Source organism: Camelina sativa, chromosome 2 (genome assembly GCF_000633955.1).
Source record: "Camelina sativa cultivar DH55 chromosome 2, Cs, whole genome shotgun sequence".
NCBI lineage: Eukaryota > Viridiplantae > Streptophyta > Magnoliopsida > Brassicales > Brassicaceae > Camelina > Camelina sativa.
This window is the reverse complement of record NC_025686.1, coordinates 17,510,331-17,537,583: the sequence shown is the minus strand read 5'-3', so window position 1 is coordinate 17,537,583 and position 27,253 is coordinate 17,510,331. Positions and strand designations below refer to the sequence as shown.

At 33.0% G+C, this 27,253-nt stretch overlaps 6 protein-coding genes across 7 annotated transcripts; 1 reads left to right on the top strand and 5 right to left on the bottom strand.

The window, feature by feature from the left end:
• On the top strand, positions 4,812–7,614 carry LOC104753472 (pentatricopeptide repeat-containing protein At5g52850, chloroplastic). Its single transcript, XM_010475723.2, has one exon. The coding sequence runs from the start codon at positions 4,927–4,929 to the stop codon at positions 7,609–7,611; it is 2,685 nt and encodes an 894-aa protein (XP_010474025.1). The 5' UTR covers positions 4,812–4,926; the 3' UTR covers positions 7,612–7,614.
• LOC104727944 (probable NADH dehydrogenase [ubiquinone] 1 alpha subcomplex subunit 5, mitochondrial) lies at positions 7,584–9,119 on the bottom strand. Its single transcript, XM_010446997.2, has 2 exons — positions 8,715–9,119; positions 7,584–7,968 (listed from the first exon to the last, which is right to left on the bottom strand). The coding sequence occupies exons 1-2, from the start codon at positions 9,025–9,027 to the stop codon at positions 7,769–7,771; spliced, it is 513 nt and encodes a 170-aa protein (XP_010445299.1). The 5' UTR covers positions 9,028–9,119; the 3' UTR covers positions 7,584–7,768.
• On the bottom strand, positions 9,619–10,604 carry LOC104727939 (acyl-coenzyme A oxidase 2, peroxisomal-like). The gene is made up of 3 exons (XM_010446992.1): positions 10,359–10,604; positions 9,949–10,064; positions 9,619–9,855 (listed from the first exon to the last, which is right to left on the bottom strand). The coding sequence occupies exons 1-3, from the start codon at positions 10,502–10,504 to the stop codon at positions 9,791–9,793; spliced, it is 327 nt and encodes a 108-aa protein (XP_010445294.1). The 5' UTR covers positions 10,505–10,604; the 3' UTR covers positions 9,619–9,790.
• Positions 11,410–12,857, bottom strand: LOC104727930 (acyl-coenzyme A oxidase 2, peroxisomal-like). Of its 2 annotated transcripts, XM_010446988.2 has the most exons (4): positions 12,436–12,857; positions 12,150–12,286; positions 11,740–11,855; positions 11,410–11,646 (listed from the first exon to the last, which is right to left on the bottom strand). In XM_010446988.2, exons 2-4 carry the CDS (start codon positions 12,206–12,208, stop codon positions 11,582–11,584), a joined length of 240 nt encoding a protein of 79 aa, XP_010445290.1. In that variant the 5' UTR covers positions 12,209–12,286; positions 12,436–12,857; the 3' UTR covers positions 11,410–11,581. The 2 variants fall into 2 exon arrangements, with proteins under 2 accessions (XP_010445290.1, XP_010445287.1); XM_010446985.2 differs by lacking the exon at positions 12,436–12,857 and having other exon boundaries at positions 12,150–12,429.
• Positions 14,037–15,516, bottom strand: LOC104727920 (probable WRKY transcription factor 27). The gene is made up of 3 exons (XM_010446978.2): positions 14,875–15,516; positions 14,659–14,772; positions 14,037–14,575 (listed from the first exon to the last, which is right to left on the bottom strand). The coding sequence occupies exons 1-3, from the start codon at positions 15,351–15,353 to the stop codon at positions 14,074–14,076; spliced, it is 1,095 nt and encodes a 364-aa protein (XP_010445280.1). The 5' UTR covers positions 15,354–15,516; the 3' UTR covers positions 14,037–14,073.
• LOC104727914 (notchless protein homolog) lies at positions 24,115–27,197 on the bottom strand. The gene is made up of 12 exons (XM_019235745.1): positions 26,944–27,197; positions 26,757–26,838; positions 26,583–26,672; positions 26,349–26,474; positions 26,138–26,265; positions 25,844–26,043; positions 25,542–25,605; positions 25,183–25,293; positions 24,947–25,081; positions 24,663–24,860; positions 24,496–24,553; positions 24,115–24,401 (listed from the first exon to the last, which is right to left on the bottom strand). The coding sequence occupies exons 1-11, from the start codon at positions 27,094–27,096 to the stop codon at positions 24,497–24,499; spliced, it is 1,344 nt and encodes a 447-aa protein (XP_019091290.1). The 5' UTR covers positions 27,097–27,197; the 3' UTR covers positions 24,115–24,401; position 24,496.

Here is a 27,253-nt window from a genome sequence, read left to right as displayed (position 1 = left end):
TTTTTTTTTTTTTTTTTTTTTTTTGATATCTTAATACTACTATAAGATCTTTCATAGACGTTCGAATTCAGGATCAATTATTCAACATATTCCTTTTCTTTTCACTTTTCAATGGTAACAAAGTGTTTGCTATGTGGAGACATGTCACATACGATAGAGGAGATGTCATATTCAACGTTTTGAAGCCATGTCGATTGCATTATTTTTCTAAATAGTCTTTAAGAAAGATTTTCACTTATATTATGTATGTACATCACATCACATTTTGGATCCAGAAGGTGAAAGCTTTGTTATAGTAAGGGGGGAAACGTCAATAGTATGATGTGGACACGGTTCATTCTCTCTATCACAAAAAGAAACGAAATAAGTTCCATAGCTAGGTCCATTGATCGACCCGCCAACACTAGTTCGAAATAAAGTTGTGGTTGTAATAAAAAGGAAATATTCCTACTTTTTCTCAAGGTATGTAATAGGTTGTCACTAGATATAATTTATATGGAGATTGAAAACCATAGGCTTATTACTCGTTTACGAAAACTAACTAGCTAGAAGAAATAGTATATCTACACTTTTCCTTATAGAGAAATTAAATCAACTCAATATGTGCTGAAGCTAAGATTTAGGTGGGGACTAAGTGAAAAAATAGATCATGGCATAGAAGAGTCACTTTGGTTTACTTTGTAGCTTGGAGACAAACCTGTGGTCTTCACGGGTCTCCATCTTCTTAATTTATATATAAACTCGAATTTTGATGTTAACGAAATATGTTATTCTAAAAGCAAAGATTTTTCAATTTGGTCACGTTGCCATCCCAAAAATGAAATGCTGCCTTGTCCTTGTTTGTTTCCTTGAAATTTAGTTCCAAGTGGAAGAGCAGTCATGAGTACAAATGTACATGCAAACATTGATATATATACACACACAGACTCATGCATATAAATATCACAAATTGTGTTCACGGACTTGTTCGTTTGTTTACTCGCCCGTGAACGCCTTTTCCCTAAATCCCATTGTTACCAAACAATATTTTGTTTGTCGTTATTGTTTGATTTCCGTTAACGAGTTTTGAATACCTTTACTAGGTCAATTAAATAATATAACACGAATCGAAACATGGTTAATTAGTTTAACCCGTTAAATATTTTAACCCGTTAAATATGGATGTTATTTTTTGTGTTTACTCAAATCCATTTTTTGTTTGTTTTGAAATAATGTAGTTTTTTCAACTCTTTTGTGGTTCATTAAAAGGAATTTTGGACCAATGTTCATAAATCAAATTTTTTTCTTCTACTTTTAAATTCTGGACATAAGAATTTGTTTTAGACAAAAGAGAAAGAAAAAAAGACGTAAGAATTTGTTTTATATAGCAAAAAGTGCTAAATCTAACCAATAGTAACCATTTTACAAAAATATTTAATTTTCTTCTTTTAATAATTTTTTTTTTGTCATCCTTCTTTTAGTGAACTAGGACTCAAATCTCCCGCGATATCGCGGGAAGTATTTAAAAAATTATGTATATTTTAAAATAATATATTATGAATATTTGAGATTAATAGAATAGTTTGAAAACATAAATATTAAACATAAACAGTTAGTAAAAACATAACCATCAAAATAAAAACTTATAAAATAAAAGTGTTATGGCAAAGAGATGCGACTTTGAAAAAAAACATTATTTAAAGTATTATAAATATAAACTATTTTAAGAACGGTTGACAAAAATTTTTTTTTTGTGAAGAATTATGGTAAAGAGGTAAAACTAAAAAGCTATTAAATATTAAACTAATGGTTGTAATGAGTAAATCCAATTTTCTAATAAATAGTTATAATTATAAAATATATTTAATAATGAGTGCAAATGTGTCAATGAAAAATTATAATTAAACTTAAAATACACAACTTCTAAAAATAAAGTAAAAATTTTAAATATTATAATAGGTTTTTTACAAAAAATTATGATAAATAGACGCAACTGTAAATTATAGATTAAGTTGTATAGAAATTCTATATTGATATAATCATTTCTAAATTTTAGTTAGATTATATAATAACGTTAAATATTGGATATTAATATTCAAATTATTTAGATTTAATATAGAACAAAAAAATTGTTTCAATGAACAAAGATTTGTTAGTTATTGATGAAGAGACAAATATATAGAGAGTTCAAACGACATGACTAATTAAATAGACACACCTATTAGAACGAGAAAATGGGATGAAAAAAATATGAAAAAATAGTGAAAAGACACAACTCCACAATGAACAGATACAACCATATATATTTTTTTTTTAAAAACAAAAAAAAACATTTTTTTACGAAAAGGTACAATGAAAAACCGCAACTGTTGTTAGCATTTATTCGGATTGTTATTATTATATAGATTTGAGCTATCAGAAATCAAATATATTGGTGATCAGATATATTGATATTTAAGATGAAATTAAAGAAGAACGTTACTTTGATATTCAGGTGCAATGTAACCAGCTGTTCCCACACACTTAGTCTTGATAGATGCTCTGCCCTCTTCTGTAGCCATGACCAAGCCAAAGTCAGAAACCTTTGCATGCATATCATCTCCCAGAAGAATGTTTGCCGATTTCATATATCTGTGTATGTAACTCTGGCATTGAAGAGCCAAAGTATGCAGATATTCTACCCCTCTGGCCACATCCAATGCAATAGTAAGCCGTGTACTCCACTCAAGGGGTTTCAACCCTTCTTCCTTCCACTGGAATAGATGTCTGCTTAAACTACCTTGAGACATGTACCTGTATACCAACAATCTCTCGTTTCCTTCGACGCAATACCCATGCAGAACTACAAGAATTCTATTGTTTACCTTGGTTAACGTGCACACCTCGGCTCTAAACTTTTGATGCCCTTTTCCTCTTATCACTTGGCCCATTCTTTTCACTGCAATCTCAACATCTCTGTTCTGCAGTTTCCCTTTGTAGACCGATCCCGTTCATGTTATGCTCCCTAAAATTTTATGTAGGCTCCTTGAGAAACGAAAGGGGAATAACATAATTCTCTACTTCAATGTAATCATCACCAGATTGTTGCCTACTTGTTACGGTTTCATTCTAAAGTCGAAGAATGTTATGCTTCCTTTTCCTGAGCAGAAAGATTCCAAAAGCTACTCCTCCAGCAATCAATAAACCGACAAAAATGCCAAGCAGGAGTCCAACAATACCTGATTTGTTTTTGTTCCTTGTTGGCGAAGGAACAAGAACACTGTTTGTCTCGAGGTCCGGATTCCCTTCAGTGTTGAGAAACATGTCCCTCCTAAAGTGTGGCACTGTCCCATGGAGTTGGTTATAGGAAAGATCCAGACTCATCAGATTTAATATTGTGAGCTCGAGAGGAATGGTGCCTGTGAGACGGTTATGTGAGATATCATTCACCTGAAGAGACGTGAGATAAATATCAAAAGTGTGTTATGACAATAAATATCTTGATTGAGTTGTGATCAAAGCTAATAGCTTAATGTTTAGTTTTGAATTATTTTCTAAACATAATAAAGAGAGTTAAATAAAGAGAGTTATTATTTACAAAAAAAACTTTTCAAAACTTCAGTATCATTATGTTTCAAAGCAAAAAATAGATAAAATATAAGGAAAACATAAGCCAAAAAAAGCTAATTACAAGAAAAACATAAGCAAAAAAAGCTAATTACAAGCAATTTAATTTGTTTCTAGTTTTATTGTTTGATATGATAAATTTTAAATAATATATTAAGAATATTTGAAAGTAATAGAATAGTATGAATACATAAATATTAAACATAAACAGTTAGTAAAAACACAACCATAAAAATAAAAACTTATAAATTAAAAATATTATGGCAAAGAGATGCAACTTTGCAAAAAACATTATTCAAAGTATTATAAATATAAAATATTTTAAGAACGGTTGACAAAAAAAAATTTATGAAGAATTATGGTAAAGAGCTAAAACTAAAAAACTATTATGACAAATATTGAACATATTTTCTAATAAATACAATTTTAGTAAATACAATTTATCAACGAAATAATTATGGTTGTAATTAGTAAATATAATTTTCTAATAAATAATTATAATTATAAATATATATTTAATAATTAGTGCAAATGTATCAACGAAAAATTAAAATTAAACTTAAAATACACAACTTGTAAAAATAAAATAAATTTAAATATTATAATAGTTTTTTTATGAAACATTATAATAAATAGATGCAACTGTAAATTATATATTAAGTTCTTTTGAATTTCTATATTGCTATAATCATTTCTAAATTTTAGTTAGATTATAGAATAACGTTAAATATTGGATATTAATATTCAAATTATTTAGATTCAACATAGAACAAAAAATGTGTTTCAACGAACAAAGATTTGTTAGTTTATTGATGAATAGACAAATATATAGAGAGTTCAAACGACATAATTATTTAAATTGGCACACCTATTAGATCGAAAAATTGTGATGAAAAAATATAAATAAAATAGTGAAAAAACAACTCCACAATAAACAAATATAACCATATAAATTTTTAAAAAAATAAAAATAAAAACAATTTTTTACGAAAATATACAATGAAAAGTCGCATCTGTTATTAGCATTTTTTCATATTATTATTATTATATAGATTAGATAACAATAAACATTTAACAATTATACGTTGCATGATAAAATATTGGCTGATAGAGTTGCAATGTTCTAAAATATTGTTTTTATTTTTTACTTTTTTATGACAGCACAGTTTTAAATATAGTTATTTATTGTTTTGTTGCGTCATCATGTTTCATATATTTGAGTACTTGTGCTTTGTTGTTTCCCTCCAAACTAAATAAGGTGGTTAAGAACAAATCTCAATAGCTATGTGAAATTTTAAAGTTTCGACCTTTTTCGTTTCAAAGCATTGATGCGAACAGAGAATGACGAGTAAAGTAGCAGCAGCAGCTTCATCATTTCTCTCTCGCAATAACGAATTGGGTAATCTTCAACAATCATGTATTCGGATACTCTCCTTTTGCGAATCGACTTCATCTCGCATTGGTTTACACATCCACTGCCCTGTAATCAAGTTTGGTCTTTTAGATAATCTCGACTTATGCAACAATCTTTTGAGCCTTTACTTGAAAACCGATGGTATATGGAACGCACGTAACCTGTTCGATGAAATGCCGCAGAGAACTGTTTTTGCATGGACAGTGATGATCTCTGCTTATACCAAGAGCAAAGAGTTTGTGTCAGCGGTTTCGTTGTTTCGAGAAATGATAGCTTCGGGAACAAACCCGAATGAATTCACGTTTTCCTCGGTGATAAGATCTTGTGCTGGTTTAAGAGATCTCAGTTATGGAGCTCGAGTTCATGGTTCTGTTATAAAGACAGGGTTTTTGGGAAACTCTGTTATAGGAAGTAGCTTGACTGATTTGTATTCTAAGTGTGGGCAGCTTAAGGAAGCTCGTGAACTGTTTAGTTCTCTTCAGAACGCGGATACTATCTCTTGGACTATGATGATATCTTCTTTAGTTGAAGCTCGTAAATGGAGAGAGGTGTTGCAGTTGTACTCTGATATGATTAAAGCTGGTGTTTCTCCTAATGAGTTTACCTTTGTTAAGCTTATAGGTGCCTCTTCTTTTCTCGGTTTGGAGTTTGGTAAAATGATTCATAGCAACATAATCGTTAGGGGAGTTCCGTTGAATGTTGTATTGAAGACTTCCCTTGTTGATTTCTACTCGAGGTTCTCTAAAATGGAAGATTCGTTGAGGGTTTTGAATTCGAGTGGAGAACAGGATGTGTTTCTTTGGACGTCTGTGGTATCAGGGTTTGTAAGAAACTTGAGAGCCAAAGAAGCTATTGGTACGTTTCTTCAGATGCGAGATTTGGGTTTGCAGCCCAATAACTTCACATACTCTGCAATATTGAGCTTATGTTCATCTGTCCGGTCGCTAGATTTAGGCAAGCAGATTCACTCACAAATGATTAAGGTTGGCTTGGAGGGAAACACTGATGTCGGAAATGCACTTGTAGATATGTATATGAAGTGCTCGGCATCAGAAGTAGAAGCTTTGGGAGTCTTCGCAGCAATGACTTCGCCAAACGTCATCTCTTGGACAACATTAATCTTAGGTCTTGTTGATCACGGGTTTGAGAAAGATTGTTTTGGACTGTTGATGGAGATGGTAGCACAAGGAGTAGAACCTAATGGTGTTACTCTATCTGGTGTTCTCCGAGCCTGCAGCAAATTGAAGTCTATAAGACAGGTAGTAGAGATCCATGGATATCTACTCAGAAGACACATACATGGTGAAATAATAGTAGGGAATTCACTAGTTGATGCATATGCCAGCTTGAGTAAGGTGGATTATGCCTGGAAAGAGACTAGGTTGATGGACAGGAGGGATGATATCACTTACACGAGCTTGGTAACGAGGTTTAATGAGTTGGGCAAGTACGAAATGGCTTCAAGTGTCATCAGTCATATGTTTGCAGATGGAATCAGAATTGATCCTGTTAGCTTAACCGGGTTTATCTCAGCGTCAGCCAACTTGGGCGCTCTTGAAACTGGGAAACATCTTCACTGTTACTCAGAAAAATCCGGATTTTCTAGCTCTGTTTCGGTTTCAAATAGTCTTGTTGACATGTACGGTAAGTGTGGTCTCTTGGAAGATGCAAAGAAAGTTTTCAAAGAAATAGTTATGCCTGATGTGGTTTCTTGGAATGGGTTGGTATCTGCTTTGGCATCAAACGGTTGTATTTCATCTGCTCTCTCTGCATTTGAAGAGATGAGGATGAAAGGATTCGAGCCTGATTCAGTAACATTCCTGATATTGCTCTCTGCTTGTAGTAACGGAAGATTAACAGAGATGGGCCTTGAGTATTTCCATTCAATGAAGGATATTTATAACATTGAGCCACAGATAGAGCACTATGTTCATCTAGTTGGTATCTTAGGTCGTGCTGGACGGCTAGAGGAAGCAACAGGAGTTCTAGAGACAATGCAGTTAAAACCTAATGCTATGATCTTCAAAACATTGTTGAGAGCTTGTAGATACCATGGGAATCTGTCTTTAGGAGAAGATATGGCTAACAAAGGCTTAGCACTTGCACCATCTGATCCAGCCTTCTACATTCTTTTGGCTGACTTATACGAAGAATCTGGAAAACCAGAGTTGGCCCAAAAGACTAGAAATTTGATGAGTGAGAAGGGCTTGGGTAAGAAGCTAAGCCAAAGCTCTGTGGAGGTTCAAGGAAAAGTTCACAGCTTTGTCAGTGAGGATGTTACTACAACGGTAAAAACAAATGGGATTTACGCAGAGATAGAATCGATTAAGGAAGAGATCAAAAGGTTTGGTTCTCCATACCGAGGTAATGAAAACGCAAGCTTTCACAGTGCAAAACAAGCTGTTGTATATGGTTTTATCTATGCGTCACCACAAGCTCCTGTTCATGTTGTTAAGAACAAAATCCTGTGCAAGGACTGCCATGATTTTGTCTCCATCTTGACCCGATTAGTCGATAAGAAAATAACTGTAAGAGATGGGAATCAAGTACATATCTTCAAGAATGGCGAATGTTCTTGCAGAAGGGAAGAAACAACATTTGTATTATCATAGAATTTTAATAAGAATGATAAAACACTTTTGTGAAAAGCGTACAACATTGTTATAGTTTTGAAAGTTATTAAGCAATTTTATTCAGAGGCTGACCACCAATTCGGTAACAACTCTAGCCAAAAAAAAGCAACAAGCACACAATTTGTAAAACTGGAAGTTACTCCTTCAACTGCGGGTTGCTGGAGCTAGTAGCAGCAGGGATTTCTGTTTTGGATTCCGAAAGTAGACCTTCAAGCGTTTTGTAGAACTCTGCAGGAAGAGGACCAGGTCGGTGCTGAGGAACGTGCTTTGGAATCGGTGCATCGTTCTCAATTACTTCACACTCGTAGTCATCTGGAACACCCCAAGGGTCCCATTCTGCAAATGCAAACATATTGTATCAAGACTCCATGGTGGACAAAGTATCGTAAATGGGCAAACTCAGAATAAACAAACCAAAATATAGAACGTTGCAAGTCTGATATGTAGCAAATTACAACCAAAGAATGTTATAAGGCTTAAACAATAGCTACATTACAAAAGACAATAACATATCATAAAACCAAGAAATAAAATCACTGAAAGAGGGTTTTCACAAGCACTATCACTAGTGTATAGATTAACTGCAAAGCAAGAACACTAAAACATGCCACACACCTATGTATCATTGAAGCAAAAACCGTACCAAACTATGCAGTTGCAAGCTTTCACCCATACGCCAAAGTTAGCAAATAATACAAAAAGCTCGACTTCTGCATTCCCTTACTTGCATTTCAGTTTCAGCTAGAAATTTCATTAAACCTTTACATCATAGAGACTCACTTGATAGCCAAAAAAAAGGCTCACCAATGCACTGCTCAGTGTTCTGTTTCTGCTAACCTAATGATCCACAAATCCTCAAGTTTCAGATTCTCATTTTCCAGACACAATTCTTGAAACAAATAAATCTTTAGCCCAATTGTTCATAAATGACTTGTTCCTAAACTAGCTATGCAGAATAAAATCAAATCCCAAATTTTTCATTTCTACACCACCAGCGACCTAACAAGGTTACCTAAGTGATTCATTCACAAAACCGAATCAAAAATATCAAATCAATCATAGAGTCAAACGAGAGTACGAACCAATCATTTTCCCAATGAGGGTGAGCTCATCGCGTGCCTCTTCGATAAGCTCTTCAACCTGACCACAACCAAGCCGTTTCTCAATCACCTCCCAATCTTCTTCTTCTTTGCATACACTGAGACGATGGCGCGTGAATGCTTCCACAGATTTACGGTATCCTTCATCCTCCGGCACGGCTTGGATCTCCTTTAGGGTTTTGTTATAGAGATCGATCAACACCACTCTCGCGTTCGGAACAACGTCAAGCCCAACGATCCCCGTCGTCTCCTTCACTTTAGCCAATAATGGCCGTCCGATTGCACGTAGAAACATCTCAACCGTTGGATCGCTCCTCTCTCACTCCTCAGCTCCGGCGAAATCTCAGATATGTTTGTTGTTTTGTTTTACAGTGTCAACTCTCACTTTTTCAGATGGAGAAGAAAACGAAAGAAACTATGGGCCGATATTTACTTAAATGGGCCTGCTACATATAGGCCTTTGAATGGGCTTTTTGTGTTGCATCGCATCTTTAAGCATATTACTATTAATTAGTCCTATCTTTTTTTTTTTTTTTTCAATTGTAATTATCAGTGTTTTTTATTCGTGAATTGGGGACCATAGACAATATGGCCAACTCTTACGTTAGATATTTTAAAAAAAGGAAACTTTTTTTTTTCCTCAGTTTGTATCGATTTTTTTTGGTTACATTAAATGCTTGTTCACTAAAGTAATAAGATAACACTTCCAAAAAATTACTCCCTCTGGTTTAGTTTACTTGACGTTTTAGAGTAATTTTTTTGTTTTAAATTAGTTGTCGTTCCCACATTTCAAGATAACATTTACAATAAAATTTCCAAAATAACCTTATTCAAAACTAACCTTATTCAAAACTAACACAATTTGTAATTAATTGAAAAGTCCATGTTGGATAATACGAGGAGTTACTTTATTTTCAACTTGTAAACATAATACGATGAGTCACTTTGTTCTACTTATAAACATACTCACTTTTCTATCATGAATGAATTCATCACTATCTCCTTAAACCACAAAAGCTATCAGAACAAAACAAACAACCATCTTGAGAAGCGTTTTATCATCTTTTGAAAAGAAAGCTTTTATCATCTTTTTGCATGGTCTGAAGTCCTTGAACATTTGATCCTTGAGTAAACAAAAAGAAAGATACTTAGTACATGGGCATGACACTAAGACAGAGTACTAGATGATGAGAAAACATTAGTCATCATCACTCACCATGGTGAAGTTCAGTCATGGCAAAGCAACCGGTGTAGTCGAGATTGTCAATGCCATCAAAATACTTGTCTCTATGCTTCTTGGTTCCTAAATTGAGCACAGACCCTCCCCAAAGACTGCAAATATACATGTATAAACAAATCAAACGCAGACTATGAATCCCCCATAGCTGTATCTATCAAAATATATGTAATATGGGTTAAATATTCCCAACTTAGAATACCGACAAGATCAAACTTTTCCACCAAACCTCCAAATTACTCATTCGCAGTAGGAAAAATTAAAAGCTTTCAACTTTAAAGTTGATAGTGAAGCTAGAAATACTAATGACAAAACAAAAGGCTCAATCTTGAAATCTCCAAATCCAATGACAAAACAAGAGAAGCCAAGTTCTATTCAAATTCACTAACCTGTATTGAACGCCCATCTTAATCCCAAAGGACATATCAACACTTCCAACAGCTTCCATAATCGAGAAATACTTCTCCGGATCATCAGCAACATAACTAAACGGCCTAATACCAGCATCTCTAACAAGCCCTAGTAGCTGATTCATACACAGCTCCCGATGATTTGGGTCACAAAAGCATGACCATAAGAACAAAGAAAAAAGGTTATTTGTGAGACAAATACCATTTTAAGAAAAAACCCAAATCAAATACNTTTGCATACACTGAGACGATGGCGCGTGAATGCTTCCACAGATTTACGGTATCCTTCATCCTCCGGCACGGCTTGGATCTCCTTTAGGGTTTTGTTATAGAGATCGATCAACACCACTCTCGCGTTCGGAACAACGTCAAGCCCAACGATCCCCGTCGTCTCCTTCACTTTAGCCAATAATGGCCGTCCGATTGCACGTAGAAACATCTCAACCGTTGGATCGCTCCTCTCTCACTCCTCAGCTCCGGCGAAATCTCAGATATGTTTGTTGTTTTGTTTTACAGTGTCAACTCTCACTTTTTCAGATGGAGAAGAAAACGAAAGAAACTATGGGCCGATATTTACTTAAATGGGCCTGCTACATATAGGCCTTTGAATGGGCTTTTTGTGTTGCATCGCATCTTTAAGCATATTACTATTAATTAGTCCTATCTTTTTTTTTTTTTTTTCAATTGTAATTATCAGTGTTTTTTATTCGTGAATTGGGGACCATAGACAATATGGCCAACTCTTACGTTAGATATTTTAAAAAAAGGAAACTTTTTTTTTTCCTCAGTTTGTATCGATTTTTTTTGGTTACATTAAATGCTTGTTCACTAAAGTAATAAGATAACACTTCCAAAAAATTACTCCCTCTGGTTTAGTTTACTTGACGTTTTAGAGTAATTTTTTTGTTTTAAATTAGTTGTCGTTCCCACATTTCAAGATAACATTTACAATAAAATTTCCAAAATAACCTTATTCAAAACTAACCTTATTCAAAACTAACACAATTTGTAATTAATTGAAAAGTCCATGTTGGATAATACGAGGAGTTACTTTATTTTCAACTTGTAAACATAATACGATGAGTCACTTTGTTCTACTTATAAACATACTCACTTTTCTATCATGAATGAATTCATCACTATCTCCTTAAACCACAAAAGCTATCAGAACAAAACAAACAACCATCTTGAGAAGCGTTTTATCATCTTTTGAAAAGAAAGCTTTTATCATCTTTTTGCATGGTCTGAAGTCCTTGAACATTTGATCCTTGAGTAAACAAAAAGAAAGATACTTAGTACATGGGCATGACACTAAGACAGAGTACTAGATGATGAGAAAACATTAGTCATCATCACTCACCATGGTGAAGTTCAGTCATGGCAAAGCAACCGGTGTAGTCGAGATTGTCAATGCCATCAAAATACTTGTCTCTATGCTTCTTGGTTCCTAAATTGAGCACAGACCCTCCCCAAAGACTGCAAATATACATGTATAAACAAATCAAACGCAGACTATGAATCCCCCATAGCTGTATCTATCAAAATATATGTAATATGGGTTAAATATTCCCAACTTAGAATACCGACAAGATCAAACTTTTCCACCAAACCTCCAAATTACTCATTCGCAGTAGGAAAAATTAAAAGCTTTCAACTTTAAAGTTGATAGTGAAGCTAGAAATACTAATGACAAAACAAAAGGCTCAATCTTGAAATCTCCAAATCCAATGACAAAACAAGAGAAGCCAAGTTCTATTCAAATTCACTAACCTGTATTGAACGCCCATCTTAATCCCAAAGGACATATCAACACTTCCAACAGCTTCCATAATCGAGAAATACTTCTCCGGATCATCAGCAACATAACTAAACGGCCTAATACCAGCATCTCTAACAAGCCCTAGTAGCTGATTCATACACAGCTCCCGATGATTTGGGTCACAAAAGCATGACCATAAGAACAAAGAAAAAAGGTTATTTGTGAGACAAATACCATTTTAAGAAAAAACCCAAATCAAATACTGTATGAGAAAACCAATTAACTAATTTTACAAACCTTGTGACTTAGAAAGAGCTGCGTCAGTTTGAAGCATTGCTTTTAGGACTGTGTGGTTTATCATTAGAAGGAGAAGAATTCTTAGCCATCTTGGCTAGTTACTCCATGTATTGAAAAGAAGAGGAAGTAGTAATAGAATAAAAAACAGAGGAAGATGGAGAAGAAGAAGAACTGTAAGTGAGATCAACAGAGGATTAGAGTCCACCATCGGCACCGTCGGTGTAGTACACAGCAGCCGCTCCGATCGGGTCCGCAGTAGGTGGAGTACACAGCAGCCACTCCGATCGGGTCCGCCGTCGATGGAGTACACAGCAGCCACTCCGATCGAGTCTGCCGCAGGTTGAGTACACATCAGCCGCTCTGATCGAGTTCTTCACCGTCGTAATTAGACCGACGAAGTGGAAGGTAATTTATTTACTTTGTTTTTCGAATATCATTATCTGATTGTAAAAAGAAAAAAATAATTGTATGAAAAATAAAATGGTAAATTTGTGTTATTTGTGAGGTTAAAGTTGTCAATATATCAAATTTCTTAATCCACGCGAAAATCTCTAAAACGTCAAGTAAACAAAACCGGAGGGAGTAATATTTAGTAATTAGTCTAAGATAAGATGAGAGGTAACAACAACTTGCATGCCCATCTATCGTCATGAGAATCTGGACAGACCAAATACTAATATTTTTTTTTTTAAAATCGTAATTTCGTCATAGGCTTATTCTATTATGAATTTATGATGATATCAAAAACGACCCTACTTTAGTTAATTCTAGAGACGTTTAATTTCAGGATTTTTCTAATACGAACAAATAAGGAAATAAAATATGTTTGACCGACGCTTCGGATTACGACAAAAATAACATATTGTAGTAGTATTTTTTTTTTTTTAAGTTGATAGTAATAAAAAAAAGGTTGACCATTTAATAGAAGCCAAAGCACAAGGCACCACAAGTGGGACTAAAGACGCCAGATTTAGGGTCTTGTCTCGTGATATTAAAAACCGGAGTCTTTTAGTTCCCGGTCTGAACCGAATTAACTGTCGTCTAGCTAGTTATTTTTTATTTTTTATTTCTCAATTATTACACTAAACCGATGTTTTAATTATATATTATCGACATTAAATGATATGATTTTTTTTAACATTGTTCTCACTGCCAACTTTATTATTTTAGGCACATTAAATCTGCTTTAAAAAAAATAGCTTAGATTTAAACCTATATTTTGTTTGTTTCAGTATTTACCTTTTGTTTTTGTCAACCCATATTTTATTTTTATAAAATTAAAATATACAGAGTTTGACAAAAATTTGTTGCTTTTTGGTATTCATAGTTTTCATCATTACTGATTTATAAGTTTGGGAGACAAGAAAAAGCTTTGGTATGTAGTATATGCAATATCACTTTGGACCATATTATTAATCCAAAACTAATTTTCTAAATTTAGCTGTATTAGTCTAAACTCTAAACTACTAAACGAAGAAGAAACATGATTTATGACTAGTCATTCTTTCTCTGTCTCTCTATATATTTTTTTAATAACACAATAAATGTCTAGTTTTTTAACAAATAAAAATAATAATTAAAAACTGACTTTTATCTTCTTCTTTTTTTTTTTTGTAAATTGAGATTATTCGTCTTCCATCATCCACCACCGCCACCGGCGGATCCGGCGGACCAAGAGGAAAAATTACCAGCGAAGAACAAATCATCTCGATCTCTCACCGCTAAATTCGGTATCAAAAGATCATCCATGTCATCATCTTCACCAACATCTTCATCATCTTCTTCTTCTACATCTTCCTCTTCGTCTTCCATGTTGACTTCTTGACTAATCATATCTTCATCTCCGTTTGTTCCTTGAACGTCGTCGTTTCCTTTCAACGGTGTCGTCGGTGAAAGATGTATCTCTTCTTTAACCGTATTCGACCCAAGAACGGTTTGACCTGATGAGTCGGGTTTAGGAATCGGGTTAACGGGTTGAGATTTGTTACGAGTACTACCGGCGAGAGAGTTCCGGTGAGTTGGACGTGGATGAGTGTGTTCTCCGGTGTAAGTGACTATGAAGATATTAGGATCTAAATTACTTCTTTCCACTTGTTTTCGAGCTAAACATCCTTTTGAGCTACTGCATCTATAGTAATTCCTGTTTTTATGTAATAACAAGATTAATTAAACTTTTTTTTTTGTCGAGAAAATTTTGAGAAAAAGAAGAAAAAAACTATAGACCTTGGATAAGGAGAGCCTTTGATGGGTTTTTGACCGTATTTACGCCAAGCCCACATATCAGAAGAGAGATTCTCTTGCGTTACATGACATATGGTTCTCTTTTGCTGATTCTTTCTGTGTAATTATAGCAAACAAAACAAAAGAAAACATAGGTTAAAATAAAGTAACTTTGTATGTTAAGACATGGGGTTTATTAATCGATGAAACCAAACCAACCTTTTTCTAGATCGAAGAGGAGGTTGAGATTGTTGTTGAAGAAGCTGGTCGCGTTGACCTCTGAAAACAAAGACAGAAGGAGAAGTGGACGGTGGGAAAACCCTAACACCTAGCCGAGGTTTCTGATCTTGTGATTCGAGAAGTACTTGTTCTTGTTTCATTAAGGCAGTAGGAGCTGATGATGAAACTATAGGAGGAGGAGGTGGAAGTAGAGGAGGAGGAGACCAACTTGTAGTAGTAGTAACGGGTAAAAAAGGTTTGCAAGAATCTTGTAGCTCGTTGCAAGAAGAAGAAGAGTCTCTGTCTCCATGGATGTGTGTGAACAGAGGAGGAGAAGGAGGAGGAGGATCTTGTTGTTGTTTACAGTTTCCTCCGTCGTCTTCATGACCAACACAAGAGTTGGTGTTTATAGTAGCTGTGGAAACAGAGGAGCTGCAGCTTCTGACGACGGCGAAGAGATCCCAATCCACGGAGGACATGGCCGTGATCTTGAATTCGTGGGTTTTTTTAGAAAAAGCTTCTTTACTTTTTTGCTTCTGTTGGTGAGGAGAGAGAGAAGAAGACAAACTATGGCGTAAAGGACGGCGCTGACTTTTTCTTTGTCGAAAGAGAGAGAGAGAGAGAGAGAGAGGGAGTATGGAGAGGGATTGGGGCAGTGTCCGAAAGGAATCGATGGGTGGGANATGGAGGGATTGGGGCAGTGTCCGAGAGGAATCGATGGGTGGGAGAGAGAGCACTTGACTTGCTATTCTTTTCAATTATTTATACATTTGACAACAAAAAAAAAAACTTTTGATGGGTTTACACTTTTCATATCTTCTTTTCTTATCTCTTTTTTACATGTTTATACTCAAATAAATAATATTATGATGTAGTCTTCTTAAAACGTTTTTAAAAATAAAAATAAATAATGTATATCAAGGTGTGATTTCAATTAAATAATTTATTTTCGCTGCATGATAAAATAAAGTTAGACAAAAATAAATGTTTGTTTCGGAAAATGAAAAGAAACTTTTTGGAGTGTGGCGAAATTTCGGCTACTAAATTTTTGTAATGTATGATATAAGATTATATCGAATTATTATGTCAAACTTAAATTTAAAAAGACAGTTTTTGATTTTAGAACATGTTTTTATTACTAGACGACAAGTTTATAATAACGTTCTTATAGCTGAGAAAATGTTTCATGATTTACGAACAAACAAACATTGTAAATGAATTCAAGATTCAGCCAACAAACATTGAAACACTAACATGTTTTTGATTTTTTTTTTGTTATACTGAACATACATTTCTATCATTTATCTCTAAATTTCTTTGAATCTGACTGTTTTTTTCCGTATATGAATTTATAATTATATATCTAGAGAAAAACTAAATAAGCCTAATGTAATGATATGAAGGCATTTTTTGTAATATGGCAAAAAAATTAGATTATTTGATTTTTGGAATTAGTCATAACTGATAATTATTTCAGCAACAAAGAGATAGCAATCAAAACATTTGTTTCAATAGTCTAGAGAGTAAAACACTACCGGTTTGGAGATATTGGGTCTGATTGGTAACGTATCCAAAGCTGTACAGAAAAGCTGTAAGCTGGAGCTGTAAGCTTTTACAGAATAGTGTAAAACTGTAAAAAAGAGCTGTACATGAAAACGGTACAAAAAAGCTGAGAGTAAAATTTTTAATAAAGTATTTAGTAAAGTTTTTGTGATTGGTAAAAAATCAAAGCTGTACATTTTGTACCGCTTTGTTTTTGGTTACTAATCACACCCACTAACTAAATCCATAAAATATATAGTAGAAAAAGATATATAGATAAAATGTTTTAAATTTGGGGTTTAATAATTTTTTTGTAATAAAACACTGCATGTAAACAAATGGTTTTGCTTTAAGCGTGAATGTCAATGTTGAGGTACACACAAGGAAGAAATAATAAAAAAAATTTGTTGAAAAAGAACGTAACGTAAGTAATATTGTTCATTCATTGTAAAAGAATCCAAGAATGAAACGGCTTAAAAATGCATTAACACAACAAGAACAATTTCTAGATTCTTCCTCAGAAACGAATCTCTGATTTTAGAGATATTTTTATGATTTAAAATGCTCACAAGATCTTACAAAAACAAAAGGTGAAAAAGCACGAATACTCTTTTCACACCTCTCAAATCATAAGTTAAAAAAGAAAAAAAAAGAAAAAAAGAGAAAGAAAAAATCGTAAAAATGGTAATGGTACGAATAATATTCGAACCAAACAAAGCACTCGCTTCACTTGTCACTCTCTTTACTTTATTTTTTCCAATTTTTATAGTATATGTTATCTCTTATTACAGACAGAACACAATAGAAGAGTTCTTGTAATTTCGTAAGTGGAAGTAAGATACAGATTCTTGTTCTCTCTCTATCACAAAATCAAAATCAAAATCTTATCCCACAAAAGTTGCTTTAATTTTGACTTTATAAACCAAGTCAAAGCTAGGGACCACCATTGTTTTGTTTTGGCGCACACTAGCAGTATAAAAAGCGCAAAATAGTCATATGCAATTTGGGGCTTTGCTTCTCTGCATCCGTGTTTATTTTACTTCCTTCTTTCTGATTCGTCCGTTGTTCTTACGCTCGTCTGGGCCGTACAGTTTACGCTGCTCCGTGTTAAGTGTTAACGATATGTACATTTTTATCGTTGTACTTATATATATGTGGATTGAAAAACAATTTCTGTTTTAGAAAACAGAACTGAAAATATATACTTTTTCAGAAAATTTAAGTATTATAAGAAAATTGTCATAGTGTGTTTCTCAACAATTGTCATAGAGTATTTGGGACTCGAGAATTCCAAAAACTTATAAATAATTACCATTGATTTGTTGGAACTTGGAACCTATATAATGTACTATAAACTATGTATTGTGAGAATTTTGTTGTCAAGTTACAAGCTTAGTAGTTGATTACTAAAGTTCAATGCGATACTTTACGTCAGTTTTATAATGTGGAAAAAAAATATTATCTGTCATAAAGGACCCAGTTACACTGTTCTTCACTCATTTTGTTTTCTTGAAAAAAATTAATTTACATGTATTTTATACATAAATTTTTCAAATGTAAAGTAATGGGGGTAACGGCATACTATCTAAAGAGTTTGATTGAATTACAAGTTTGTATCTAAAAATAGATATCCAAAAACGAAAATAGCTTTTTCTCAGCCACGTCTCTCAAACCGTTTCATTAAAAAGCATTAAGAAAATCTCTAGTCCTTATAGTGTTCAAGATGCCACTAATTGTAACGCTTTAACTTGTCTTTTCTAAATAAAACAAAGCTTTTTGGAGGGGTTAAAACAATGTAAAGATTTATCCCTTTATATAAAGTACTTTTTTGCCAAATGACACTACAAATTAGAAATATATCCCATTTAATTTAGGGAGAAAAACTAAAATTGACCCAAATTAAGAGTTTAATTACTAAACTAACTCATAAAATGTGAGGGTTAAATGAGTTATTTTTTACCTAAAATATCCTTTTTTGCTTTATTAGGAAAAAAATAAAGTCAAATTTACCCTCCCAGAATTTTTTTTAAGAAAATCTAAATATTTTCAAAAGTCTGCTGGACTAGTTGTGACAGATTTATTTGTGTACGACAGATTTATTTTTGCACAACCGATTTATTTTTGTATGACAGATTTTTTATGAGAGACTTATTTTGGACGACAGCTTTTTTTAACACAGTTATGACATATTTATAATTGGTGACAGATTTATTTTTCACGACAGATTTATTTATAAAGACATCACATATTTTCATAATATATGACAGATTTGTAAAATATCTGGCAGATTTATTTTCCTCAGTTATTTCAGATTTATTTTCTTAATTAAAAATCTGTCGTAACATGACAGATTTTTCTACAAAAAATAATTACTAGGTTAACCTCTAGTGATAACAGATTTGTTATAAGTTACGACAGATTTTTTAATTTAACTAAAAATCTGTCGTTTGATAACAGATTTATAACATTTTTAAAAAATTGCTAAAATGACCTATGTGAATACTATATGTCATGGCATGTTTTTACGCTATGACAGTTTTTTTATTTGCTTCCAAAAATCTTGTGTTTGATAACAGATTTATTAGATGTAAAATGTAAATATAGTGACAACAGATTTGTTTTAAGTTATATTTTTCAGTCATATTTTTATTAATTATATTTAATATAAATCATATTTTTAAACTCTTATATTTAAAGCATATTTTATACATTTTAATTTCCTAAATCATATTTAAAAAATTAACCTCAAATTTTAAGATCATATTTTTATATATTATATTATATTTTCATAAATCTTATTTTAATACTTTTTATATACATTATTTTTTAGTTATAATTTCATACATTATATTTTAAATAAAACTTATTTAAACTATATATGTTAAACTTCATATTTTTAAAACATATCTTTATACAAAATATTTTTATAAACAATTTTTTGAATATTATTTTTATACATTATATTTTAAATCATACTTTATTTTTAAAAATTATATTAAAAATAAAATTCTATTTTTTAATCATTTTATATTTCTCATTAATCATATTTTAAATCAAAATATTAAATGATATATTGTATTTTCGTTTTTAAAAAAAAAAATAAAAAACAAATTTTCTGGGTTTTTAGTCTATTTTTAATCACTTTATATTTTTCATTAATCATATTTTTAATTCCAAATATTAAATGCTATATTCGTTTTAAAAAAAAAAAAAAAATTAAAAAGAAAATTTTCTGGGTTTTTAGTCTTTTTACCTCAAAATTGTGTCATTCTAGTTATTGAATAGGTTGAAGTGTTAATCTAGCAATTAATTGCTAAATTTGTGTCAAACTAGTATATTTTCACTTTAATTTATTCATTTTATTTTCAATTTGACGATATTTTATATTCGACAATTTAATATTATTTGACACTTTTTGAAATAAATCTAACAAAGAATGTACTTTTACAAGATTATGAATTGTTTTTGAGGATTTCATTAAAGATGATTTGCGGGTCAAATTTATAGTAACTTCTGAATCAGATTTATTGGTGACCATCAACAATAAATTTTAGACAATCTATACATACATTTTTATTTTCCAAATATAAGATGCATTATGACACACAATCCAGAATTTATGACAAAAGACGACACTTACAAGTTACAAGCTTCTCCATTAGACTAGTGACTTTCAAAGGAAATAATTACTAATCTAACAGTCATTGGGTGTTACTTACTTCTCGTACAATATTCTATAACAACAACACATCACAATGCACCATAATTATGGTTTGATACGATAGATCGATATTTATGGAATCGACTAAAAAAGACCAATAAAAATGAGGAGGTATGGGTCCATACATGACACGTGAGGTAAAACGACAACATGAGATGGATTCTTTGCTTTTTTTTTTTCTTTTTTTTTTTTTTTTTTTTAANCAAGCAGATGGATTCTTTGCTAATTTCTGAAAATTAAAATTGAATTTTCGTTAAAGGTTTTGAGTTGAGATTTGGAATTAATACCACTCGGAATTTCATCAACTCTCTGCTCTTTTTTTTTTTTTTTTGNTGTTGGAACTTTGCTTTTCTTAAAGAGATATTTTTTTCTTATATGCTTTATTTATCATCCAATTGAAACTTTTTAATTAATAATTTGAACACTTATAAAAATATTGTTGAATATATGGAAAACTTGTAAATTATATATATTCTATAACAACACATCACAATGCACCAAAGTGATGTGAATTCAAACTGTTCTCAGAATAAATGAACTAAAAAAATCATTGTACTAAAAATTTCCACATCAAATTTTTAATATATTACTTAGTTTACGTAGTATATTAGTATATAAAACATAAATCACTCTACTTATTTGCAAGTTGATCTTAAATTGGAAGCTCGTTGATCAAAATTTGTGTTGTAAACCATCTTCTCATCAAACTGAATATAACAATTTGATCTAATTGTTGATGTGTTTCGACTATAGCTTTTTCTTCTTGGGGATAATTGGTGTCGGTTAGAGTTTCTTAATAAACTTACGTGTCTACGTACTGCCGCTTAATTGCATTTATAAAAAACGTTCACTTATTAAATAAATCAAGTTATTACTACACAATTTTAACATGGTACGAAAATTCTAGGGTTTGACCTCGTGTTTAGATTGCTCAAGCCTTATCTTTGTTCCAACGTTCATTTTTGTTCTCCATGAAAAGTTGAATAAGTTTTGTTATAAAATTATACGTGATGAGTTTTAATAGATCTTGTTTTCTTAAAAACAATGTAACGAGTCAACGAAACGAATCAAGTAAGAAATCGTAAAGAACTTTGATCTTCATTTTCCCCTGTCTCTATATTTTTTTTTAACGTTGACACATTATGTGCTATACATTTCTAGTTAATGCATATACGTTAAACTATATTAAAATAAAAATAAAAAGAGGTTGTATGTTTTCCACATGGTTTGAATATCCTAATTCCCCTAATTCCTAACAAAATGGATTTAACTTCAAATATCCGTTTATTAATGGTTTCAAATCAACTAGGTTGTATCAAGTAATTTGATTTGTGGTGTAAAATCAGGTGAAGGCAGGACCGTCTTACGTCACATGCTCCCCCCACATCTTGTACTCCAATGCCAATGGAAGGCTGAAACATGCATGTGTTGGTCATGTGAGTGGGAAACAGGTTTATTTCATCTGACTATGTTTAGAAAGTCAACGACTCGAGTTGGATCATAAGTCCTTTCTCACTCTTGTTGGTCATGAAAAATCTTGCTTTCTCCCAATTTTTGTTGATTTTATAATATGTTGTTTGTATCCAATCCAACTATAGCCGCGTTAGCTGAAGTAATCCTCTCCAATATATAGTCCCAATCACTACTAGTATTATCTTTCTAATTAGTTCATTTTTATAATTTATATATGATTACTTACAGAGTTTTGTCTTATATGGATTCATGTTGATTCCTTAAAATAATTCGAACAATAAGAAAACGTAAAGGGACTTTCTTGTCTTTACTTCCTCCTCTATCCTCCCATGAAAAACACAGGCACAGAACATAACTAATCCTTTCAAATCATAACTTCGATGCTCCAATACATAAGATTACAATTTACATAAGTGCCAATTTTTCTAAATTGTATCCTAATTTTAAAAGTTCTAGGTCATGTAGTCTGGCAAGCTAATTAGTCGTTAGTCGTCAAATATCATAGCATAATTAATTGATCTATTCTGATACGTACAAGTTACAAACTTACAACCATGCATATTTTAGCAATTGTTTTTTATTGAATTGATCACATTTCTGATCCCAAATTGTGTAAAACATGAAAAACGTCATTCCACTTTGACCAAATTACCCTGAAAGTTTTGGTTTAACATAAATTCTCAGCTTGCAAAATTGCATGTTGAATCAGTAGAAGAAGCTGCCAATCATTTACGTATACCCTCATGCTTTCACCAGTTATAGTGTTAAAAGAAATGAAAAGAATCACAAGTCAACAGGGTTCGTGTGTGTCAGGGAACACGTGCGTCTAACGCATGTCACGTGACCATTTTGTAGGGTGCAATTATAATTTGCACATCCAAGAGTGGAAAGGTGGCCAAATAGACAAATTGCAGAAAAGATGACCCCAACCTTCTTATATGAAAAGTTGAAGCAAAAAGGCATCATTCTTATTACGAGACATGACTACATTAATCCCCACTATAATCATAACATTCACTGTCTACACTAAGAGTACACACCCTATTATGTTTGCTACTATAATGACAATAATTTTAAAGATAACTAAAAGATAAGGTAATACTATTTCAAAAATAAAATCTGTTAAATTCGTGCAATTTGAAAAGTTTAGAAGGAGAAGAAAAGAAGAAGAGATAATTACGATCATAACACATATAACATTAGTCTTTTCCCATCAAGGGGTCGGAATCAAAAAATTCTTGGACAATATTGAAGCATGTGGCTTTAATAAAATAAAGAGAAGGTATAGTACCAAAATAATATTCCATTAGTTATTCATTTTGCAACAAACTATCGAGAATATAACCCTTTACGAGCACAAAAGGTTTCTCTCATTCATGATTACCAAAAAGAATATGGCTTCAGTACACATAATTTATATACCTTTCCTTTTTTTCTCTCAAAAAATACCAAAAGACAAGAGAGAAAAAGAGGGATATATGCTTCTAGAAAAAGAAAAAAAAAACAAGGAATCAAACCCTAACATCCTCACTAGTCACTACATTGGTTTGGTTTTAAAAACAAAAATCGAACTTAGAAAACAAAAAAAAAAAGAACCTAATGTTGGAGACATGGAAAATATGTGGTTTTGATTAGGCAATAAGGTTATATGATCATATATGATAGGACATAAATAAAGATGAAATCTTATGGTTTTTGGACCACACCCACTATAATGTATTTCATATTTGATGTATCATCTTTATTTTATTTTTTGTTTTTTTTCCTAAAGAAAAGACATTCGAAGGGAATGAAATGAGAGAGATGTTTGGTTAATGGTTACAGTTCCTTTCACTTCTTTTTTTAGACTATATTGGTTCTTATAGTTTGGTTTATGTCTAAAAGGCAAAACAAAGCCAAAGATAGAGAGAGAGAGCTTTTGATGATCAAATTCCAAAACTCATTCCATGAATCAATTTGGTTGTCTCTATAAGAAGAATTCCCTGATATCTCTTTCTTCTTTCGGTAGAGGTGATGGGATGATAGAGAGAACCGACTAAAGCTTTTGGTCCTTACAAAGAGGGGCCATTAGAGAGAGGGAGAGATAAGAATAAAATGATGTGATGGTCGCTATCACTTGGTACTGATAGTGAAATCTTCCATGACCACGTTTTGGTTTTTGTGGGTTTGGTTGGTTTCATTAGGAGACTGAGCCAAGGATCATTTCTGAAAATCTGCCCCCTATCTCTCTTTTTTCATTGGTTTGGCAAATGACAGCGATACAAGATCAACCCCAAGTAACTTTTTTTTCTTTGTTATGATTATGTCTTGTCTATATATACATACTCTATATAACTAATCCATGGTGATTAAATGGTCCAAAATTAATAATGTGTGTTGAGAGATTTCTCATTTTGATTGTCATTTTAATAATGGTTCACTCAGAGCCAGAACTGGTCCAATTAGAGTCCTTGCCTCGTAGAGCAAAATTATTTTAGACAACTGATTTATGATTATGTAATAGCTAATGTAAAAAAGGCTTTTATGTTACCTTCATATAAAAAAGTAACAACTTGAGGGAAGAACAAAGAGGTTTCTTTTACTAAGCATAAGATCAAAAAGCCCATAGAGAAGCATTGAAGTGCAGAAACCAAACAAGTTGAAAGAGCTAAAATATGTGTAAATAATTTGGCTGGGTAAACAAAAAGCTCCACGATGCTCTTCCATTTTAACCCTGCCATAGCTTCAAAACTCTATCTTTACCACCAGAAACTACTTTCTCACCGTCTGGACTCCAATCCACAGCGTAAACCTATGACCAACCAAGAAAACGCAAAGGGTTGCAACAGTATGAGAAGACAGAGATTGACATGGGTAAAAAACTTAAGCTTGGAAGGTGTTTATACCTCATCGGAAATGGCCAGGAAGATCTTGTTTTAACTTTTTCGTCCTAATTTCCCATATCTGTGACAGTACCAAACTTTCTAATTTAGAAACTGAGGAATATCTCCAGTAAAGAGTAGGAATGACATTTTATGAGTTACATCATTATATAAAAGCAAGTTTTTTTTACCTTGAGAGTAGAGTCTTTACTGCCACTCAAAAGCATTCTACTGTCTGCGGACCAGCTGACCTGATAAACAGGTCCAACATGGCCCCGGAAAGCTGTAACGAATTGTCCTGTAACACCATTCCATAACCTAACTGATTTATCGAAGGACGCACTTGCAATCCATTTTCCGTCAGGTGAGAAATAGACATGATTTACAAGCTGTTGATTTGACCAAAATTATACGTAAACAATCAGAAAGAGAACCAAAAACCTCGGCGAAAAGAATGATGTTTTCAAGAAAGTACCTGTTGGTGACCAGTCAAACGCTTTTTAGATTGTTTGCTAACAGATGGTTCCCAAAGGAACATTGTAAAATCATCAGAACCAGACACTAATCTTTCAGGGGCATCCCCTTTTGCTTGGTTGTATCTTTGGAGTGCCTATAATAAAAAGAAGCCAGCAGTTTGCAAAGGGACAGATGAAAATCAGGGTAAAAGGATAAAACTGATCTCAAGTGTGTGGAATGGAGTGAGAAGCTTACCTTTTGCTTTTCTTCATTTGGAGGGTACTGTCGTCCATTGTGGTCAAAAGCTCCTGTTCGGAGAACATATTCTGTGCTCAATGCAAGGGAGTTAATCCAATGCCCATGCCCCTGAAGTAACAGTGAAAATTGAGGTGGTTAAAGTGATACTTGGTGAATCTGAACAAGCTACGAAACATACATCCAGAACATGAAACACTTAAAGCCATCTATCAGCATATAATCGGGCTGGAAATGGAATTGCAACAGTAACTGATTATAAGGTCTTTCGAGATACAAGAAGGATGAGGAATGTGTCTGACACTAGTGCAGAGGAAAAATTGATCAGAACACATTTCAAAACATGGCTAAAACTTTACCTTCAATTCACGAATGAGTTTCCCCTGAGTAGTCTCCCACATCTTTATTGTGCAATCTTGGGAACTGCCAAACACAAAACAGATAATGTTATGTAATTAAGAAGAAGTGATCATGGAGCTTAAACATGGAGACAAGTACTGAGTTATTAACAAGATAAAGAGACTGCAAATTAAGTTCATTTCATTATCTGGTTATCAGATATAAGATTTACCCATGACCGACAATGAAATGTTAGTCAACACACATTAGACATCAGAGCTTAAAAAGACAACAAGAAACATTTCACATATTAGTAACATACCCTGTATATATAATTCCATCTCCGCCCCATTTGACACAAGTCACAGCAAGCGTGTGTCCACTGAGACAAATTATAGATTTTTTCAATGTAATATCCCAAATCCTTGCATCTCCATCTTTACTAGAGGTTACAAATCGACGGCATGGAGAACTAAGGTGGACTGGTTCCCACGAGATACCAGTAATCCATTTCTTGTGACCCTAAGAAAAAGTTGAAAATCAACTATAATAAGTAACAAACCAAAACAAAAGGACAATGGAAAAGATCAACCAATATCAAATATAACGGACTGACTGTAAGTGGGCTGCCTTCTAGTTCTCCTTTCTTCGGATTCCAACAACAGATTTCACCGGATTTACTACCACTCACAAGATGCTTACCATCAGGAGACCAAGCAACTGTGAGAACCCAATTCTTGTGCCCTGAAAAGGTTAAAGATTTAACTATTAGTACGAATCTACAGAGGAAAGTAAACTGAGGAACGATGGTGAGGAAAATTGCTAACCTTTGCAAGTAAACAATGGAGTTTCAGTGTAGAGATCCCAAAGCCTAACAGTGGTGTCACCTGAACCACTTGCTAATTGCTTACCGTCAGGACTAAATGAAACACAAAGCACAGCTTCCTCGTGACCTACAATATACAAAACAAACCAAATAAACTCAAGTAAGCCATTGGCACTTAGTTAACCTCTAATATTAAACAACTCTGAAACGGAAGAAAGCAGTATTATTAACATACCAGCGATTGTTTGTGAGCAACGGTTAACTGGACGGATTCGAAAAACAGCTTGTTGTTGATACACAATAGTCAAAACCTTTTCCACAGACACTGAAACCCACAAGAAGCTTATTAATAAGATTTTCACAGAGCCATAAGTCACAACAAACCAAAATGCTTTAATGAGTGTTTAACCTTTGTTTTTCTCCAAGTAAGTTCCTACAGGTACAAGAAGCTCTTCGTCTGATACATAGAAACTATAAGGTAACATCTCCTCCTGAATCATCATTAACATAATTAGCAAAAAGTTCATCACTACCTAAACTACCCAGAAACGAAAAATCATTTCTTTAAGCCAAATTTGAGTTAAAGAGATGGTTACGTTGTTGAGGAAGTTATTGACAAGCTGAGTAAGTTGCAAAGGACCAGCATTTTGAGGGATATACATGGCGGAACCCAAATTAGTTCCTTCTGGGTCTGTTAACAGACACATCACCGTCTTCCCCATCCCTGCGTCGACCGTATCCATGGTCATCGTCGTCGACGAGTTTAGCAAAAGAAAAGACCGACCTGTGTGAATTAGGTCTTTCTTTGCCGTCTGAGTTAAGAGAGAAGAAGGAAGAAAGGGGAACTCAATTAGGTCTTTTTTATTCTATGACCCGACCCGAAGCGTTTTAGTTAATGGGCCAAAA